General features: G+C 45.3%; 1 protein-coding gene across 1 annotated transcript in view; it reads left to right on the top strand.

Moving 5' to 3' along the window:
- The window catches only part of LOC116044814 (transmembrane protein 47-like), a 32,901-nt gene that overhangs the window by 6,876 nt on the left and 5,269 nt on the right, over window positions 1-20,756 (top strand). Inside the window, exon 2 of the mRNA XM_031292302.2 lies at window positions 19,848-19,988. Within this exon, the coding sequence (XP_031148162.1) occupies window positions 19,848-19,988 (141 nt within the window). The remainder of the gene's footprint in view (window positions 1-19,847; window positions 19,989-20,756) is intronic.

Below are 20,756 nucleotides of genomic sequence, written 5' to 3'. Positions count from 1 at the left end.
GGTCTAGCTAGATCCGGTGTGGTGTTATAGTTTTTCTAACGTTACTAGTTGTTGCAACAGCATGTGAAAAAAACTACAAAGTTTGCTAGGCCAAAAAGAATGTTAATCTCGCGATAAAAAAATGGACTCCGTTAAAATGGGTTTGCGTTAACGCCGTTAATAATGCGTTTAACTGACAGCACTAATATATATATATATATATATATATATATATATATACGTTTTTATCCTCCGCCATTTTATTTCCAAACAGAAAAACCTATTACCTTCTGCCTGTATACCATGACAAAAATACAGTCTCTTTAAATATGCTATAAAGATTTAGAGTAAAAACACAAATACACAAATAAGAGAATTATTTGAAAAGAAATTACCAGGAAATCATTAAAACTAGAGACTTAAGGGCTTAATTGTGTAATAATGGATTTGACAAGGTATACTATGGTCCCAGGCCTCTTAAGATCCAAAGTATGTATCTATGGGTTAAATTGACAAAGGAACACCCACCATCTCCACACAAATGCCTCATTCCCAACAACCATGCAAACAACAAACAAAATGTGGTTATATGCAGAGACAGATTGTAAAACCTCAATCAGAGTAAGACATATTTAGTTCACAACATGCACAGCAAAGCTTTTAATTAATTGGACTGAGATGGGAAAACAAAGGCATAAAGGAAGGATCTCACTTTGAGGAATAGGATAGAACAGAACTATTGTGTAAAGACCAGCTGTTGCAATTGCAATTTGAGTTTCCTTGTTAACTGATAGAGGTACAATAATAGTGTGTAGTGTTATGAGTATCTGAAGCCCCTTTCAGACATGTACACGTAATGGCAGTTTAAAGGTGCTTACACACCAACCAGACGGCCGACCGTCGGCAGAAAAGGCAGTCGGACTGATCAGTCGGGTCCCCGAGGTCCAAAAAAATGCCTCAAAACACACTGAGGCAACGCCGACTTGAGCGTACGCTCTGCGCGTGCGCGAAACGTAATACGTCTCCATAGCAGCAGGCGGCACTTCTCTGTATTGTATTGTTTCCATTGTTTCCCAGAAAATGAAAACCGGCAGCTGATTGGACGAACGCGTCACGTGGGTCTTTTTTCTCCGGAAATTCACAGACAGACTGTCATGGCGGCTTGTTCAGATTACGATCTCATATTGTACTAAAATAGTTCACCTAAACGTGTTTCTGAAAACATTTTAAGCGAGAAATAGACCATGCAGTTGCTGAATCTGTCTTCATTTCAGATCGAAAGGTTAGTTTAAAAGATTTTCGTCAGATTTTGAGAGGCTCATCCGCTCGCCATTTCTGGGTGAGTCCCGACTGCCCTGTCTCTGACTGAGCATGTCGGGTCGGCCAAAATGAAGGCCGACGGCTCCTCCGACGGACGACGGCACGGAACACACCGAACAGACTCGAGTCACCGACCTCGCCAGACTGTCCGACGGACGATAATCGGCTTGGTGTGTCAGCTCTCTAACAGTCACAGTAAAAATCACAACAGCAATTTTACTAGGTCAGACATAGTAACATGGGGTATTGTATGTCTTTTATTCCACATTTGACTGTAAAGATATGACAGGGAAGCGGGAGAAGGGGAAAGACGTGCAACAAAGGTCTCCATGTGGACATGAATCCCACGTTCACATCGTGTGGGATGGATGAACTTGCGAGCATTGGTCATGTGAGGTTTAAATTAAATCTACTTACATTGGCTGACGTGAGGCATTTATGTGTGACAGGTTTTCAGACTTTTCTGTATTATTAATTGCTAGGATATTGCCCTGATATTTTGGAGCCTTCACAAAAATCGGAGTTACCCAGTCATAATTTCAATTTGGATGTATGCTATTTTACGAGACGGATAACTCCAATATGACATGAACATGGCACAAACCCTAGGCCATGAGGGCACCTTCATTTTCGTTCACCGTCATTGGGGAGATTTTTCTCATGTAAGATCAGTCTATAATAATAATAAATATAATATAATTATATAGCCTCTCCTGGAACCATCACCTTATCGTGGTGGAGAGGTTTGTGTGTCCCTATGAACCTGAGGGCTGTGTTGTCTGGAGCTTTGTGCTCCTGGTAGGGTCTCCCAAGGCAAAGTGGTCTCAGGGGAGGGGCCAGACAAAGAATGGTTCAAAAACCCTATGAAAAAACGAGGTAGAGATGGAGTGACCGTGCCCGGAGGAAGCCTGGGGCCCCCGTCTGGAGCCAGGCCCAGATGGAGGGCCCGTCAGCGAGCGCCTGGTGGCCGGGTTTGCCACGGAGCCCGGCCGGGCACAGCCCGAAAAAGCTACGTGGCACCTCTCTCTCCAACCCATGGGCCCACCACCTGTGGGAAGAACTGCTGGGGTCGGGTGCACTGCCACATGGGTGGCAGTGAAGGTCAGGGGCCTCGACGGACCAGACCCGGGCAGCAGACGCTGGCTCTGGGGACGTGTTGACCTCAACTGAGGAGGTAATAGGGCGGTGGAAGGAGCACTTTGAGGAACTCCTAAATCCGACTAATACACCCTCTATGGTAGAGGCAGAGCTGGAGGATGATGGGGGATTGTCGTCAATTTCCCTGGTGGAAGTTGCTGAGGTAGTTAAACAACTCCACAGTGGCAAAGCCCCAGGGATTGATGAGATCCGTCCAGAAATGCTTAAAGCTCTGGGTGTGGAGGGGTTGTCTTGGTTGACACGCCTCTTCAACATTGCGTGGAAGTCGGGGACGGTGCCTAAGGAGTGGCAGACCGGGGTGGTGGTTCCCCTTTTCAAAAAGGGGGACCAGAGGGTGTGTGCCAATTACAGGGGTATCACACTTCTCAGCCTTCCCGGTAAAGTCTACTCCAAGGTGCTGGAAAGGAGGGTTCGGTCGATAGTCGAACCTCAGGTGGAAGAGGAACAATGCGGATTCCGTCCTGGTCGTGGAACAACGGACCAGATCTTTACTCTCGCAAGGATCCTGGAGGGAGCCTGGGAGTATGCCCAACCGGTCTACATGTGCTTTGTGGATCTGGAGAAGGCGTATGACCGGGTCCCCCGGGAGATACTGTGGGAGGTGCTGCGGGAGTATGGGGTGAGGGGGTCCCTTCTCAGGGCCATCCAATCTCTGTACGACCAAAGCGAGAGCTGTGTCTGGGTTCTCGGCAGTAAGTCGGACTCGTTTAAGGTGAGAGTTGGCCTCCGCCAGGGCTGCGCTTTGTCACCAATCCTGTTTGTAGTATTTATGGACAGGATATCGAGGCGTAGTCGGGGTGGAGAGGGGTTGCAGTTTGGTGAGCTGGGGATCTCATCGCTGCTTTTTGCGGATGATGTGGTCCTGATGGCATCGTCGGCCTGTGACCTTCAGCACTCACTGGATCGGTTCGCAGCCGAGTGTGAAGCGGCTGGGATGAGGATCAGCACCTCTAAATCTGAGGCCATGGTTCTCAGCAGGAAACCGATGGAGTGCCTTCTCCAGGTAGGGAATGAGTCTTTACCCCAAGTGAAGGAGTTCAAGTACCTTGGGGTATTGTTCGCGAGTGAGGGGACAATGGAGCGGGAGATTGGTCGGAGAATCGGCGCAGCGGGTGCGGTATTACACTCAATTTATCGCACCGTTGTGACGAAAAGAGAGCTGAGCCAGAAGGCAAAGCTCTCAATCTACCGGTCAGTTTTCGTTCCTACCCTCACCTATGGTCATGAAGGCTGGGTCATGACCGAAAGAACGAGATCCAGGGTACAAGCGACCGAAATGGGTTTCCTCAGGAGGGTGGCTGGCGTCTCCCTTAGAGATAGGGTGAGAAGCTCAGTCATCCGTGAGGAGCTCGGAGTAGAGCCGCTGCTCCTTCGCGTCGAAAGGAGCCAGTTGAGGTGGTTCGGGCATCTGGTAAGGATGCCCCCTGGGCGCCTCCCTAGGGAGGTGTTCCAGGCACGTCCAGCTGGGAGGAGGCCTCAGGGAAGACCCAGGACTAGGTGGAGGGATTATATCTCCAACCTGGCCTGGGAACGCCTCGGGATCCCCCAGTCGGAGCTGGTTAATGTGGCTCGGGAAAGGGAAGTTTGGGGTCCCCTGCTGGAGCTGCTACCCCCGCGACCCGCTACCGGATAAGCGGAAGAAGATGGATATAATTATATAAATATAATATATAGCACTCCCTCCCTATATTATTTTATTCATGTCAGCTGCATGTATGAAATGTTGAATAACAAGCAAGAAACAAAAAAGAATTAAATGACTCAACTTTAAGCTGCTTTAATCAATATTATCCACCTACTCTGAAGCTCCCCGCTGCCCGCAGCTCGATGCTGTTTGTCAGACGTAAGAAAAGGCAGCAGAATTGTCTTATAAATGATGAAACTATGAGAAGAGGCGGTTGGTGTCCCTCACACTCATGTTAGTCATTAATTAAGGTTTAAACAACAAAATAAGTTTTACAATCCATTACTGATGCAGACAGATGATGTGTGAGAGATCCAAATTCACTTTTCTTCCTTCATATCATTACTTTCCAACTCACCGCTGTGCACCAGCAGTGCCACCAGGTACCACATATCACGCATTCATTGTTGATCTAAATGTCCTCTCAGATTTTTTTTTAAATGCACCATTACATTACTGAGAACAAAAGATGTGCTATAGGTTTTTCATTGACCTGACCTTGACCAAAGATTTCCCAGGCTCGCTGTTGGATTTGGTTACAGCTTGAGAAACCATCACTAAAAGCAAGTAAACCATACTATGTTTTCTCTTTTCTTACACTGTTTGTATATTGTTTAGAATTATGAAAATTGGTGAGCATTTTCAGCTTATTAGCCAATTTTGCATGTGATATATTTGCACATTTAGGAATAAATCCCATGTACTCAAGTTGGTAGCCAGGTGTGATTTTAAACACATTTAGTGGAAAGTGGTGTCATTTTTGACCCACCTTCACCAGTCTTTGTTGTCACCGATTTGAGATCAGTCACCACTGAAGACCTAAAAACCTCCATTACAGTAATGCCTCCTCGCTTTCTGCCCTTCTGATCTTTCTCTATCAGTCTATCGATCCATCCGTTGCTTTTACTTCCCCAGCCTTTTTCATCTCCTTTTTGTTGGTAACTCATTCCCTTTTCTCCTCTCTTCCCTCCTTCCTGTCCCTCTCTCCTTCCAGTGGGCTTCATTGTTACATTTACAATGTTAATTATTTTCCCTTTGCAATTTCCCCCTCTCCATCTTCGTGCCCCCTTTCCATTTTCTCCAGGGTCAAGTCTCCTCCTTTTTCTTCTCTCCCTCTTTTCCTCTCTTACCCAGACCTTCCTTTTCCCTCCTCTTTTTTCTTCTGGCTCCATCTCTCCTTTCAGTGAGCTGAGCCCCCAGAGACGCCGTTCTATTTGTAGCGGCTGAACGAGGAATGGGAGATGATGTGGCATTCAGACAGACAGACAGACAGACAGACAAGGGAATAGTAGCTCCCACTTGCCATTCCCACACACACACGCACGTACGCACGCACGCACGCACGCACGCAAATTAAGCTTTCACACTTTTTACACAGCATTATCACAGCAGCAGCAAAAAAAGCCTGTTAAAGTCTTAAAATAAACACATTCTAAATTATTATTACTGTATTATAAAAAAAGAACAAAATTGTCCTCCATACAATTATATTCTTCTGGTGGTATCTTCATTTAAAAAAAGCTGGTTTTTCTTTCATATTTTGGTTGTTAAATTGTACTTGATTAAATATAAGCAGAAATATGACCTTCAAATGTTTTAAATCCACTGTGTGAAATATAGAGGGTTATTATTTTCTATAGTTTACAGTAAGTTTATGTTAGACCTGAAACTGTAAACCTGTAAATTGAAGAAGTTGGGTTGGGTTTTGGACTGTGGGTCAGACAAAATAAGACATTTGAAGACATCACTTTGTTCTTTGGGAAACTAAGCTAACTAAAGCTATTTTTGACATTTTATAGACTAAATGATTAATTAGATAATCCAAAAAGTAATGGATAGAATAATCAATAATGTTCATTACTTATTGCAGTGATACTGTATATGCATCTTGAAGGGTGATGAGCATCAGAGAAAATGTGACCAACAGGGAACATGAGGGGGGGAGTCTTACCCACTAAAAGCATTAAGGTCTCTGCAATCTGCATATATTTCTCTATTATTTGGATCATTTATTTATCTCTTGTGGCTGGTGAAATGTTAAAATGACACCAATGTACTGTATGTTTACACTGTACTTTTGATTTTACATTTGCAGCTACAGCACTGGTGGGATCTGTTTTTGAAAGGACCCCAAGGTAATACAGCAGCTAATCAGTGTGACTGCTTAGAGTGGCTTTACAGTAAAGAAAAAAATGTGACAGTGCAGTAATCCTGTCACATGGCAAATAGTCACATTACAGCAAGAGGTATTTCTGTGTGTGTGTGTGTGTGTGTGTGTGCGTGTTTGTGTGTGTGTGTGTGTGTGTGTGTGTGTGTGTGTGTGTGTGTGTGAAAAAAAGAAAAAGGTTCACAGAACAGCACAGTGTGTGTTTGTGTGTGAGAAACTGGTCAAGGAAACTAATTAGCAAGTTGCATACACCAACGAGTGTGTGTGTGCAAGTGAGAGAAAGAGGGAGGAGTGATAGGGTACATATGGCAAATTCTACAGTTGCCTAAATATGGCCATGATGCAATTTGAAAAATGTGAATGTGTGTGTGTGTGTGTGTGTGTGTGTGTGTGTGTGTGTTTGAGAGAGAGAACGAGGGGGCGAGGTATTTGCAACAGTTGTAGTGAGTGACTGTAGTGGTAGTGATAAAAAACATTCCATTCAAAATAGGATACACTTGGCCGATACTATCAAGCTAGTGTAATAGATTAATGTTTACTTAAATACATTTTGCCGGTGTATGAATCTACAGAGACCTTGCCCTCTGCCTGTATTTTCTCTTTTTTTTATTGGGCCCCTGTGAGTGTGTAACCAGCGTGCACGGTGTCCAGCCCGTTTACATCACTGTGTTCTTGCGCTGTGACTGTTTGACTGAGACACACATGCGACAAGCTCTGCATTCACACAAAGTCTGGCAATATGACACCTTCCTGCATGGTTGTGTGGAGGTGTGTGGTTGTTTGTGTGTGTTTATTTGTGCTTTAGAACGTAACAGCCGTGAAACAATCAGAAAATATTTTTTTTGCGGCTTTGCTCTTGCCAGCACCGCTCCATTTCGAGCACTCTCTAGCTCGCTCGACCACCGCTGCTTTCTCTCTCCCTGACTCGTTGAGCCGGAGAGAAGGGGCCAACTTTGAACGCTGTGTTTACAAACACCAACCGACAGATGCTGGTTAGTACATCTTTAACCACATCTAATCATATTAATTTCACAAGAGTGAGAGGCTGCAGAGACGGCAGTTAATGATACTCTGCCAAGCTAGGCTAAATGTTTTTCACCATAATGATTAGATTTAGCTACTGCCTTATTTATGTGGTATAAAAAATTAAATTACTAACATGTTGGAGCATTAAAATGTATTTTTTTCAATTACAAGAAACAGCTTAAATGGGTTAAATTAGCTTTAGTTACGTGTAAAGTTTAGTTTAGCTGGTGAGATGGCCTGCAGTTTGGTTTTTACCTGTTTTTAAAGGTCCTGACAACATGTATTGACACATGTCAAAAAGGTTCTAAAGGATTCTATGTGTGAGTGTCTGAGAGAGAGAGAGAGAGAGAGAGAGAGAGAGAGAGAGAGAGAGTGAGACTTGTGATTTTCACTGATCCATAGAGCTCAACAGTCCCACCCCTCGTCCGAGAGACCGTGGGTTCCGGAAGTAAAATTCCCATTCATTTTTCCCATAGACGTCTGGAGAAATCCGTATATAAAAAGTTTTAGACCATGTCTGAGGCTAACCAGATGGGACGTGACTCATAAACATAAACATATCATTTCGAGTGAAAAAACTAACAGAAAATTCAAAAAAAGTCACAAAGGAACGGAAGAAAGGAAGGAAGCTAACGTTAGTTTAGCTAACAGCTAATTCGGCTAACCGCTAGCTGAGACAGCATGTAATAACTTTAAAAGACCCTCAAAATAAAACCTGAAAATAACCGTTAACATATATAACGGCTTATGTAGCCGGCTTTAGCCAGTGTTAAGTTTGAGTTAACGTTATTTTAGACTGAATCAAGCTGTCAGCTAGTGGTTAGCCGAATTAGCTGTTAGCTAAACTAACGTTAGCTTCCCGGTGGAGGCTAACGTCAGAAGCGTGAAACTGATCGTGATTCGTGCAGTGTCGTAAATCCTCGTGACGGCTCGTGCAGGCAGCTCCCCCTCCCCCTCTCATCACCAGCATGAGTTCCACCAATCAGAGGCATCACTGTGGGATTGTGGAATTGTTCAGGATTGTGGGTAATGAAGTACTTATCCAAGACATCGCGAATAAAAGACATTTATCTCTAAACAAGGTTAGTGCCCCATGATTTTTGGCATCTATATGAGCATATACATCGCTTAGTCATGTCGGCAAGCTGGTTTTAAGTCTACCATCGACGGTTACGATTTTATGGCTTATACTGCAACTGTCAATGGAGAAATTGCGTTGTATTTTTACTTCCGGAACCCGCTGTGGGCGGGACTGTTGCGCTCTATAGCTGCTTACATTGCTTCTGATTGGTTATTTGATGCCTTTCACTTTCATGCTGACATTTGATTGGTTGTGGCTGCTGTCAGAGTGATGGCCAGAGTAGTCTACCTTCCTCCACCGCGGCGCTGCGGAGGAGGGTCTGGCTAGTCCACACAGCATTCCGGGATGGGAGAAAAACGTGCTCTGGTTTATTGCCATTTCTTCAAACCAATCACAATTAGGCCTGTCGCGATAGTCAATAAATCAATTAATCGCACAATAAAAAAAATGAGCTCGATAATTTTTCCGGCCGCGATAATTTCCATTTGCATGCTTGTTTGTTTTCCTTGTCTCTCTCTCTCTCTCTCTCTCTCTCTCTCTCTCTCTCTACCAAAGAGAATGGAGGACCACTCTCGGTTCCTTAGCGTAACGAGGAGTGAACCCTCTTGTCAGTCGCATGGTCTTTGTGGGGGCGGGACTCCTGGCGGAGAGAGAGAGAGAGAGACGCTAGTAGTTGGAGCGGGGTTTCCCGCAGCACTTTGCAGTTAAGGCGCCGTCAAAAAAATAAGACGTATATGAGCGATATCCGCAGTGTTACTCGGCGTCCTGTTTTCTCCCTTTCATTCCAAACCACGCAGTTGACAACCTGCAGGTGGAGGGGTGGAGACAGGCTCGGACTTACACGCCACGCGCTGCTGTGGACTTGTCAGTCTTGCAAGCGGTTTCAGGAAAGTTGCTGTATGTGTCCGACAATGCACAGAACATTAACCGGTACCGGTACAAGCCTACAGCTGTCAGTGTGTCAGAGGCTCCCGGACGGTGAACTGAGACTGCTTGTCAAAAATCGCCACTTAATAGCTAATGAATTAGCCTGAGGTATGTTTGTCTGTATTGTTTGTATGTCTGTTTGTGCGCGCGTGTGTGTGTGTGTGTGTGTGTGTGTGTGTGTGTGTGTGTGTGTGTGTGTGTCGGCCCGCCACGCCCCCGCGAAGCTCCGACTTGCAGAGGAGCAGAAGAAAGTATAGCTGCACCTTCGCCAAAATGAAGACAACAAAAAGAAGAAAAAACAAGAAAAACAGAACTATTTTGGTCGCCATGTGGCAGATAGCCACATAGATATAGATAGATATAATGTATTAATTATATATTATTTAAATTTAATATTTAGTGTTTAATAAATAATTGTTAAATGTATTACAGAGTCTGTAGTCTATCGCAAACACTCGAGGAATGCTGCAAACATTTGACAGCCAGTACGAATTACCTGGGAGAACATACGTGTCCATCCCATGGGCCCACCACCTGTGGGAGGAACCGCTGGAGTCGTGTGCGCTGCCACATGGGTGGCAGTGAAGGTCAGGGGCCTCGACGGACCAGACTCGGGCAGCAGATGCTGGCTATGGGGACGTGGAATGTCACCTCTCTGTGGTGGAAGGAGCCGGAACTGGTGCGAGAGGTGGAGCGCTACCGGTTAGATCTGGTGGGGCTTACCTCTACGCACAGTCTCGGTTCTGGAACCATACTCCTGGAAAGGGGTTGGACTCTTTTCTTCTCCGGAGTTGCCCAGGGTGTGAGGCGCCGGGCGGGTGTGGGGATACTCACAAGCCCCCGGCTGAGCGCCGCTACGTTGGAGTTTACCCCGGTGGACGAGAGGGTCGTCTCCCTACGCCTGCGGGTTGTGGGGGGGAAAACTCTGACTGTTGTTTGTGCATATGCACCAAACAAGAGTTCGGAGTATTCAGCCTTCTTGGAGACCTTGAGTGGAGTCCTGTATGGGGCTCCAGTGGGGGACTCCATAGTTCTGCTGGGGGACTTCAACGCGCACGTGGGCAATGATGGAGACACATGGAGAGGCGTGATTGGGAGGAATGGCCTCCCTGATCTAAACCAGAGTGGTTGTTTGTTGTTGGACTTCTGTGCTAGTCATGGATTGTCTATAACGAACACCATGTTCGAACATAGGGATGCTCATAAGTGTACTTGGTACCAGAGCACCCTAGGCCAAAGGTCAATGATCGATTTTATAATCGTTTCATCTGATCTGAGGCCGTATGTTTTGGACACTCGGGTGAAGAGAGGGGCAGAGCTGTCAACCGATCACCATCTGGTGGTGAGTTGGGTCAGGGGGTGGGGGAAGACTCTGGACAGACCTGGTAAGCCCAAACGGGTAGTGCGGGTAAATTGGGAACGTCTGGAGGAGGCCCCTGTCCGACAGACTTTCAACTCACACCTCCGGCGGAGCTTTTCGCGCATCCCTGTGGAGGCTGGGGGCATTGAACCCGAGTGGACAATGTTCAAAGTTTCCATTGCTGCGGCGAGGAGCTGTGGTCTTAGGGTCTTAGGTGCCTCAAGGGGCGGTAACCCACGAACACCGTGGTGGACACCGGTGGTCAGGGAAGCCGTCCGACTGAAGAAGGAGTCTTTCCAGGATATGTTATCCCAGAGGACTCCGGAGGCAGTGGCAAGGTACCGAAGGGCCCGAAGGGCTGCAGCCTCTGCCGTGAAAGAGGCAAAGCAGCGGGTGTGGGAGAAGTTCGGAGAAGACATGGAGAAGGACTTTCGGTCGGCACCAAGGTGCTTCTGGAAAACCGTTCGCCACCTCAGGAGGGGGGAGCGGGGAACCATCCAAGCTGTGTACAGTAAGGATGGGACGCTGTTGACCTCAACTGAGGAGGTAATAGGGCGGTGGAAGGAGCACTTTGAGGAACTCCTAAATCCGGCTCTGCCTATGGTAGAGGCAGAGCTGGAGGATGATGGGGGATTGTCGTCAATTTCCCTGGTGGAAGTTGCTGAGGTAGTTAAACAACTCCACAGTGGCAAAGCCCCAGGGATTGATGAGATCCGTCCAGAAATGCTTAAAGCTCTGGGTGTGGAGGGGTTGTCTTGGTTGACACGCCTCTTCAACATTGCGTGGAAGTCTGGGACGGTGCCTAAGGAGTGGCAGACCGGGGTGGTGGTTCCGCTTTTCAAAAAGGGGGACCAGAGGGTGTGTGCCAATTATAGGGGTATCACACTTCTCAGCCTCCCTGGTAAAGTCTTCTCCAAGGTGCTGGAAAGGAGGGTTTGGTCGATAGTCGAACCTCAGGTTGAAGAGGAACAATGCGGATTCCGTCCTGGTCGTGGAACAATGGACCAGATCTTTACTCTCGCAAGGATCCTGGAGGGAGCCTGGGAGTATGCCCAACCGGTCTACATGTGCTTTGTGGATCTGGAGAAGGCCTATGACCGGGTCCCCCGGGAGATACTGTGGGAGGTGCTGCGGGAGTATGGGGTGAGGGGGTCCCTTCTCAGGGCCATCCAATCTCTGTACAACCAAAGCGAGAGCTGTGTCCGGGTTCTCGGCAGTAAGTCGGACTCGTTTGAGGTGAGAGTTGGCCTCCGCCAGAGCTGCGCTTTGTCACCAATCCTGTTTGTAGTATTTATGGACAGGATATCGAGGCGTAGTCGGGGTGGAGAGGGGTTGCAGTTCGGTGGGCTGGGGATCTCATCGCTGCTTTTTGCAGATGATGTGGTCCTGATGGCATCATCGGCCTGTGACCTTCAGCACTCACTGGATCGGTTCGCAGCCGAGTGTGAAGCGGCTGGGATGAGGATCAGCACCTCTAAATTGGAGGCCATGGTTCTCAGCAGGAAACCGATGGAGTGCCTTCTCCAGGTAGGGAATGAGTCCTTACCCCAAGTGAAGGAGTTCAAGTACCTTGGAGTCTTGTTCGCGAGTGAGGGAACAATGGAGCGGGAGATTGGTCAGAGAATCGGCGCAGCGGGTGCGGTATTACATTCAATTTATCGCACCGTTGTGACGAAAAGAGAGCTGAGCCAGAAGGCAAAGCTCTCGATCTACCGGTCAGTTTTCGTTCCTACCCTCACCTATGGTCATGAAGGTTGGGTCAAGCCGTACAAGCGGCCGAAATGGGTTTCCTCAGGAGGGTGGCTGGCGTCTCCCTTAGAGATAGGGTGAGAAGCTCAGTCATCCGTGAGGAGCTCGGAGTAGAGCCGCTGCTCCTTCGCGTCGAAAGGAGCCAGTTGAGGTGGTTCGGGCATCTGGTAAGGATGCCCCCTGGGCGCCTCCCTAGGGAGGTGTTCCAGGCACGTCCAGCTGGGAGGAGGCCTCGGGGAAGACCCAGGACTAGGTGGAGGGATTATATCTCCAACCTGGCCTGGGAACGCCTCGGGATACCCCAGTCGGAGCTGGTTAATGTGGCTCGGGAAAGGGAAGTTTGGGGTCCCCTGCTGGAGCTGCTACCCCCGCGACCCGAGACCGGATAAGCGGACGAAAATGGATGGATGGATGGAACATACGTGTCACAAACGGCAATTCCACAACTGTAAACAGCGTGACAGACGACATACTGACATACTAAAGGAGATCAAAGACATACTGTGGATATTTAAAATGTCTTCCAGTTCCAGTGTTAAATATTCTTTAGAAATAAAAGTTTATTGATCTTTGAAAAGGTGTACCTGCATTATTATGCCATTATCATTATATCAGATGAAAATGGTCTCAGAATGACAATATTATTGTTTATCGCAATAATTTCTGGGACAATTTATCGTTCGGCAAAATTTGTTATCGTGACAGGCTAATCACAATCGCTAAGCGCCATACAGAGCAACGGCGGCTCTGCAAAATAGGCTCGGGAAGGAACTTGTTTTGGTGGAACGTGTATGTTCAAAAGTTGTTTTAGTTGTGCAACAGAAAACTCTGCTGTCTGGATTTACCCTGCAGAGAAAAGGTTAATCATAGTCCTCATAAATCGACCAGAGTTTAAAATGCCAACCCAAAGGAAGCCCAAGGCAACAGATATCCGGCCTAAATGAGTGAAATCTGGCAAAATTCCTGTCAGCAACGGAGCAATCCTGGAAGAAGATATAAACTATGGTCAGAGTGAAGCAGCTCCGTGCTTCGAAGGAAGTTAAATATAAATGATTGATAAACCACCTGAGCCTCCTCTCTCAGCCTTGTTTTAACCCTACACCTTCATACATCTGCCCTTGTTGCATTGCTTATACAGGGCAACTTTTTGGGCAACAGAATTGCCTTAGTGTAGTTGCTTTTGTTGATCTGACTTCAAGTGAAATCCAGAAATTTTGCCTAAAGTGCTTCACCTAAAATATCAAGCAAACGTGTAGAGTCAAAGCCTAGAAAATAGAAATTGGGTTTAGGAATACCTTGTTGCCAAGAAACATTTTGTCCACAAAATAATCTAATCAGCAGCGTCATTCAAACGGAAAACTTTTGGTTTCTTTGCATTTGTAATATACGGAGTTTAGAAGAAAAAATAAAAATAAATAAATTAAACCGTGCACACAGATTACAAATCCGTGCCCTCGGTTTTATAAACTGTTCGCGCGGATTCATAATCCGTGCCCTCGGTTTTATAAACTGTTTGCACGGATTCATAATCATAAGACTGGAGGTCAAGACCCAGGCCTGGAGCCTCTTAGTTGGGGTTAGGAGGGAGGCTGGTGGGCCTGGAGGTCAAGACCCAGGCTTGGTGGCACTTAGTTGGGGTTAGGAGGGAGGCTGGGGGCCCTGGAGCGTGTTAACACAGGCTTGGAGGCACTTACTGAAATGATCCGTGCCGTAAGTTATCATTCATTTCTTGTTCTCTGAAGAAAGAAGCTGTTTAAATCGTTCACAAATTCGTGTGCACAGATTGCAAAACCGTGCGCACAGATTAGAAAACCAAGGGCACGGATTGTGAGTCCACGCAAACAGTTTATAAAACCGAGGGCACGGATTTGTAATCTGTGCGCAAATAGTTTTTTCTAAACTGACCTCGGGAGATCCGTAGTAATACAAGATGCTTCTGATTGTACTCTTTTTTTTATCCCCCCTTTTCTTTCTGCTCTATATCCCTCAATATCGTCTTCTCACTTTCTCCTCTCATCTTTAATTTCCTCCTTTCCTCTCTGCCTCCCACTATCTACCTCTGCATCTAATCTTTCCCCTCTATCTCTGTCTCTTTTCTCTCTCTGCCTCTAAAACTCTCATTTTTCCTTATCTCTCCCCTCCACCATCAATCTTTCATACGCTTTTTTACCACACTAGAGCTGTAAATTTAGGCGTTGCCCGTATTTACACAACTTAAATATCTGTAAGATAAAAAATACATCACTTTACAGTAATAGCCCTGCTGTATACCATCGATGCCAACTACTGTGCATTGGGTTTGCATCTGTACTGATGCTACATGCTCCATTTCTGCTTCAGATGTGGTTCACTGATGTTTTATCCACATCTTTCAGTTTGAAGTTTATCCATTCATTCCAATTGATCTGCACAAGTTTTTTTTGCAGAGAAGTCAAGTGAACTTATAATTTTGCCATTGACCAATAGCAAATTGTCTTGACAGTGAGAGTCTAAAATAGAGGAAGCTATTGTTCCTTTTTAGCTCTAATGACCATCCACTTTTATTTCAAATGAGACTGTAACTTTTGCTAAGGCCGGTTACACACTGGATGCGTCGCGCGAGCGTGCCAATGTAAATGTTTTTATTTCGGCTCCCATGTTAACAGGTTAGAGCTTACACACTGCCTGCGTGAGACGCGCGTGAGATGCGCCTGAGACGCGCGTGAGATGCGCCTGAGACGCGTGCCTGCTAGAAATAGAACCGACGCCTATTTTTCACGCGAGACGCGAGCGTGTTGGAAGCGTTTCCATGCAAAATAGAATAGGAAAATATGTTTATATGTGATTTAGACACGAATGCATATTAATAAATGACATCTTGATGTTTGAAAGTCTCTAGGTTTTGACATCCATGTAGATATAAATGTAATAAAAACTTTCAGAGAAAAGATTTTCAAATATAGCACCTGTCATACAAAACAAAATATTCTGTAACATATTTTGCAGTCAATACTGCCGACGTTGCCTTACTTTAATCAAATCAGTAGGCTATATATTTATTTTAAGTTTCACAACTCTCTCCCCATACGTCGAACAAGCCTATATATAAATGGTAGAATAGGCTACAATAACAACGTAGTGTGTGTTCTGAGTGACGGTGCAGCTACACAAAGTTGTTATAAACAGACAGCCCACTTACCCATTTTTCAGACTTTGAATGTGTTGGCGCTATGTCCCGAGATCAGCCCTCCCTGTACCTAGCAGCAGGAGCAGCGCCGCGTCACACACACTTCTGGTGTGTAGGACACAGAAAAATCCACGCAGCGGCCACGCTTCTGAGACGCAACAGAAACGCCACGCTCGCGCGACGCATCCAGTGTGTAACCGGCCTAAGACAGCGACCACTGTGGCCACAAATGGCAACTACAGAATAATAGCACAAAAACTATGCCATGCTAAATGCAGTGACAGCGCCAGAGATTTTCTTGTGATGCTATGTGGTTGCTCGACTTATCAATGAGGGTGCTCTGAAATGTAGGGTTTCCCATCAATTTGCTGGTCACCACAGTTTCATTTCTACTGTAAAACCCTGACACATTTGGGCAGGTGTTAAAGCTTAAGTGCGTAACTTTTTGATATTAATGAACGTCCATTACATTCAAGCCATTGCCAGATGAGTTGATACAAAGCTAATTAAGACTATCAGCTCCACAAAACTATCTCTGTATTTCTCAGTATGGATATGTTTTGAAAATGGTGTTGTCCGGCGACTTTCACTAGAAACTCAAGTGACGACAATTACCTCTTCTGAAGAGTCCATCATGTTTTTTTAATCCTCCGTGTCCTACTTGGTTACAAGCAACTGCGTGGAGGAGGGGTGGGGGTGGTGCACGATTATGGAAGCCTTGCATCATGTGGATGCAACAACAGTGTTGTTGTCATTACTTAGAATTCATCATCGAGGAGACAGAAACTATGCACTATACAGCAATCACACTCTGGTGCGGACCAAAACAACTGGCATCCAGTTTACAAGCGAACTCTGGTAGGCTTCGGTACGGTTTGTTTGTGGTGAGAATTTGATCCAACCTGTATCCGACCCAACTAAGGTTTGAACTAAACGGCTCCTGTAGTCAGGTGTGCTTTGCAATCTGTGATAATCAGAGCATGTGTTACACCCATAGTGTGCAGACAGACTCAAGGCAAGGGGGTGACATATTTGAAAGATTGCTTATTCTGAATCAATAATAAAAAAAATGAAAAAAATGTACTCAAACATTTATTTTGATGGTCAACCAATATAGCACACCAACAGTTTATGTACTGTACCAACGAATGATTTGCCTTTCTAAAATAAGAAATAAATTAAATGGGGGTATCGAACCAGCTGTCACTAACGTTGGAGACAGACGCCGGCAGAGTCTGGTGAGCAGAGCAGACGTAGTAAAGCTGCTCAAGAAACAATGTCTGGAAAATTATTTAAATTAAATTAGCTGGTTTGACCATGGAGATGCAAGAACACAGGACCTTCTTCGTGTATTTACTTTCTTGCTCCCGCCCCAGACACATCTGACCAATAAGCGGAGTGTACATTATTGCGTGATTTGGAGTAATAGCATTTTGGTTAGCTTGAATTTTTCTCTATGTGAAACTAAACCAAACCAACGGAAAAAGCGCTTACTGTGCCACTAGACATCTTCATAAAAAACCAATATGTCTGTTATGTGTCTGTTGTGTGGTTGAGTGTGAAGGCATCACTGATTTTGACGCTGTCCTGGACCCTTGTTCTCTCATTGTTTATAGCCAACAGTGCCAGGTTACTGGTTCCATAGCCCCCACTGCTCTTCCTCAAATAATTTTTAAAAGGGCGGAGACAAGAAATACTGTTCTTACAGTTTACTGATGTGACGGGAAGTGTCAGAGACATGCATATCGGTTTGTACAAGTCAATAAATGCATCTTTGTACGGCCTCATGACGGAAAGGAACTCTTGAGTGCTGGTGATAGTATGTCCCTGTTTCTTTGCCGTAGCTGGTGAGCCTGGTAGAGCTCTGCAGACAAGTTTTCCTCACTGATTCCATAATGACGGGCAATGGGTTGTGTGTGTTGTTGTCTAGAAAGATGTGTTTTGAGCTTAGGGCTGGCACACCTCTCAGTACATCATTTGACTCTGTTGAAAAGCACAGTTTCATCTCTATTAACAACCTGTCTCTAACGGGATAGAAAAAGTGTTTTTAGGTCATCCATTCTGTCCAATTGTGCTCTTTCTAACAGGGCCTAAAAAACCCTCCAGATGTCGAGCTGTTTGGGTCTGCCTTCTCTCACCTAGTGAAGTCTCCGTTGCAATTCCTGCGCACAGGCCTTCTGCTTGCTTTCAGATTTCTTTCCATTTGTTCTGCTTTTCTGAGATGGCAGTGATTACAGACTGGGCTAGATCATCCACTATGAGATCAAAATTGGGACTGTAGCTTATCCAAGATGAATTTGGTTGTTCTGAATAAATTCTCGAAAAAGTATGAGATGCAAAACAGACTATTCATCAATGATATATTTTGCCTCTGTCCTCCGACTGGAGGAAGATGTCACACAGGGTGGCCCGGATTGCTGGGAGAGTTTTCTTGACTGCCCAGGTTGCATTATACTGGCATGCCCATCAAGTGACACATAGCTTCTTGAGTTCTACGCGCTGCGCTGTTGGCTCAAGTTCATTTTTGTTTTTTCATTAAAAGATTATGCACCACCGACCGAGACATAACATTTGTAGATTTGTAGTGTCTCAAAAAACTCTGCTGCAACGTTGACATTATGCACTGACAAACAACAAAAATGTAGGTCTACTGTATATTACAGTGAGTGTATGCTTGATGCTGGCTAGTAGTGAGTCCGCATCTAACCCATCTGCTGGGTGCAGAAATTCCTCATGCTCTTTCTATGACACTGGCTACTAATGCCTCACAATCACTGAAATCTGTTCCTTACAACCAGCATATTTACTTTCATCCACCAGGTGAGGGATGCTCTGCATCATATCAGCCATTATAGTAAATATATTATTTTGTGTGTCATTGTGAATGTATTTGTCATCTGAAATTAGCTTCAGGCTAGCTAGCGAGGAATGCACAGATTGTGTATGTATATGTAATACTCACAAATCTCGAGTTTGACATGATTATGTTACCAACTGGGCTTCATGTGTGTGTGTGTGTGTGTGTGTGTGTGTGTGTGTGTGTGTGTGTGAGAGAGCATGTATCTTTGTATGTGCTATTTCAGTGTGCATCAAGCAGTGCTCCCTTTACATAAATGCAGACAGGTTTTTGATAGCATGCCAGCAAAGCTTTTTAGCTGAGGCTTTTTGTCAGCTCAGGTATACTAAGTGCTCTCTCTTTCTCTTCATTACTTTCACTCAGTGATGCTCTGTCCCCAGCCCCTTCACGCCCTCCTTACCTCCTTTTCCCTTCTCCCCCTTATTTCCTTTACCTTCACCACCACCACCCTCAGCCTCTTCTCCTCCTTTTGGCATTTATTTGCATGTTTCCCTTTCTTTGTCCTTGTAAAATCAGCTTCTTGGAGACGCTATCTGCCTCGTTGCCACCAAACCTCTCTTCATCTCTCTTGTCTCTCCCTTTTTTTCCTCAGTTTGCCTTTGTTCCTTGATTCCCTTTGTTTTTTAGGGTTCTTTTTTCTTTACAGTATCTATCTTTCCATTGCCTTTAATCCCTACCTTTTTCATCCCATTCCTTCCTTTCTTACTTTTAACTTTGTCCAAACTTTCCGTCTATCCAACCTTCCTTCATCTTTCTCCTCCTGTCATCTTGCCTCACTTCTTTCCTTCATATCCTTTGATTCATGCCACCCTCCTCTTTCACCTTCCATCCTTTTTTCATATGCTTTCCTTCCTTTTCTCGCCCCATTTGCCCCTTGCTTCATTGTGTCTTTCCTGCCCTTTTGTTTCCATCTTCACCACCCTTATTTCTCCCATCTCTCCTTCCACTTTCCATCAATTTCTTTTCCTTTTCTCCTTGTTTTCTCCTTCCTATTTCATTATTCACTCCTTTTTTTATACCTTTTTCACCTCCTACCTCTTTCTCCCTTTAATTAACATACTTGATGGTGGTAAAGGGCAGTAAAATAAAATGTCAAATAAAATAATATGTCTCTTATGGTTCTGCCTCACGCAGGCCACCCTCAAGGTCTTGTGCATTTTATTTTTGGCTCTGGTACACGTTCACTATGTGGCATTTATTCATTAATGGTCTCTGAAATTTTTATGTTGCATACATGTTGCTTCCCTGTGCTCACTCACTGTTGTCACTTTCTTCTTCTCTTTACCACTTTCTCTGTCCACCTTCCTCCATCCTTCCAACCCTTGGTCTTCCATCCTTATTTCTTCTCCTCCTTCTCTCCTCCGTCTTTCCAGACTGGCAGGTTGCTACGCTGGCCCTATTGCTAGGAGGTGGAGCCCTGGTGCTGATGTCATTCCTGGTTGCTCTAGTTGCCGTGTGCATCGGCACGAGACGGCGATTCTACGCACCCGTCGCCTTTATGCTCTTTGCTGCAGGTCAGCGCACACACAATAAACTGTAGTCCATTCCACAATTACACCAGTCCTGGGCCCAAGGCCATACATTATGCGCTAAAATACACCTAATGACACACACGCTCGCGCACACACATGCACGTATGCACGCACACACACGCACACACACACACACACACACACACACACACACACACACACACACACACACACACACTTAATAAGCCAATTTAGACAAGGTAACTGGAAGGTTGCAGGGTAATCACATTGAAAACTGACATGCATTTAAATGATAATCCTTACTCATTAAATAGACACACAGGTAGCACATACACACACACACACACACACACACACACACACACACACACATACACACATTCACACACAATTCCTCTCTTCCTCAAACTCATTTAGAGAAAATCCTATTTTTATGAGTCAGGCCCAGCAGGGTCAGAATGAGTGGAGTGTCACGCCTGTCCCTTTCATTTCCCCTCCATCCCTAACCTCAAATTGGACAACTGCAAAGTTTCCACAGTTTACCTCCCTGAATAATTGGTAAATGTATTTATTTTAGGCATGAAATGTTTCATTTTGCAAAGCTGGATGTGTTGTCATACTGTGCAAACCACAGAAGTGAGATAAAGCTTTAAAGAGGAATTCTTCTTATTTAAAGGGATGGTGTAGAGATTTACAGAAGCTATTTGATTTCTCATAGACCGGGAGTCTTCTTATCCTGAAAAATACTTTCAAAGCTTGTATGAGAAATGAAAATGCATAAATGGCTTG

This window comes from Sander lucioperca, chromosome 24 (genome assembly GCF_008315115.2).
Source record: "Sander lucioperca isolate FBNREF2018 chromosome 24, SLUC_FBN_1.2, whole genome shotgun sequence".
Taxonomy (NCBI): Eukaryota; Metazoa; Chordata; class Actinopteri; order Perciformes; family Percidae; genus Sander; species Sander lucioperca.
Note: the sequence above shows the minus strand (reverse complement) of the source record. Positions and strands in the feature narration are given on the sequence as shown.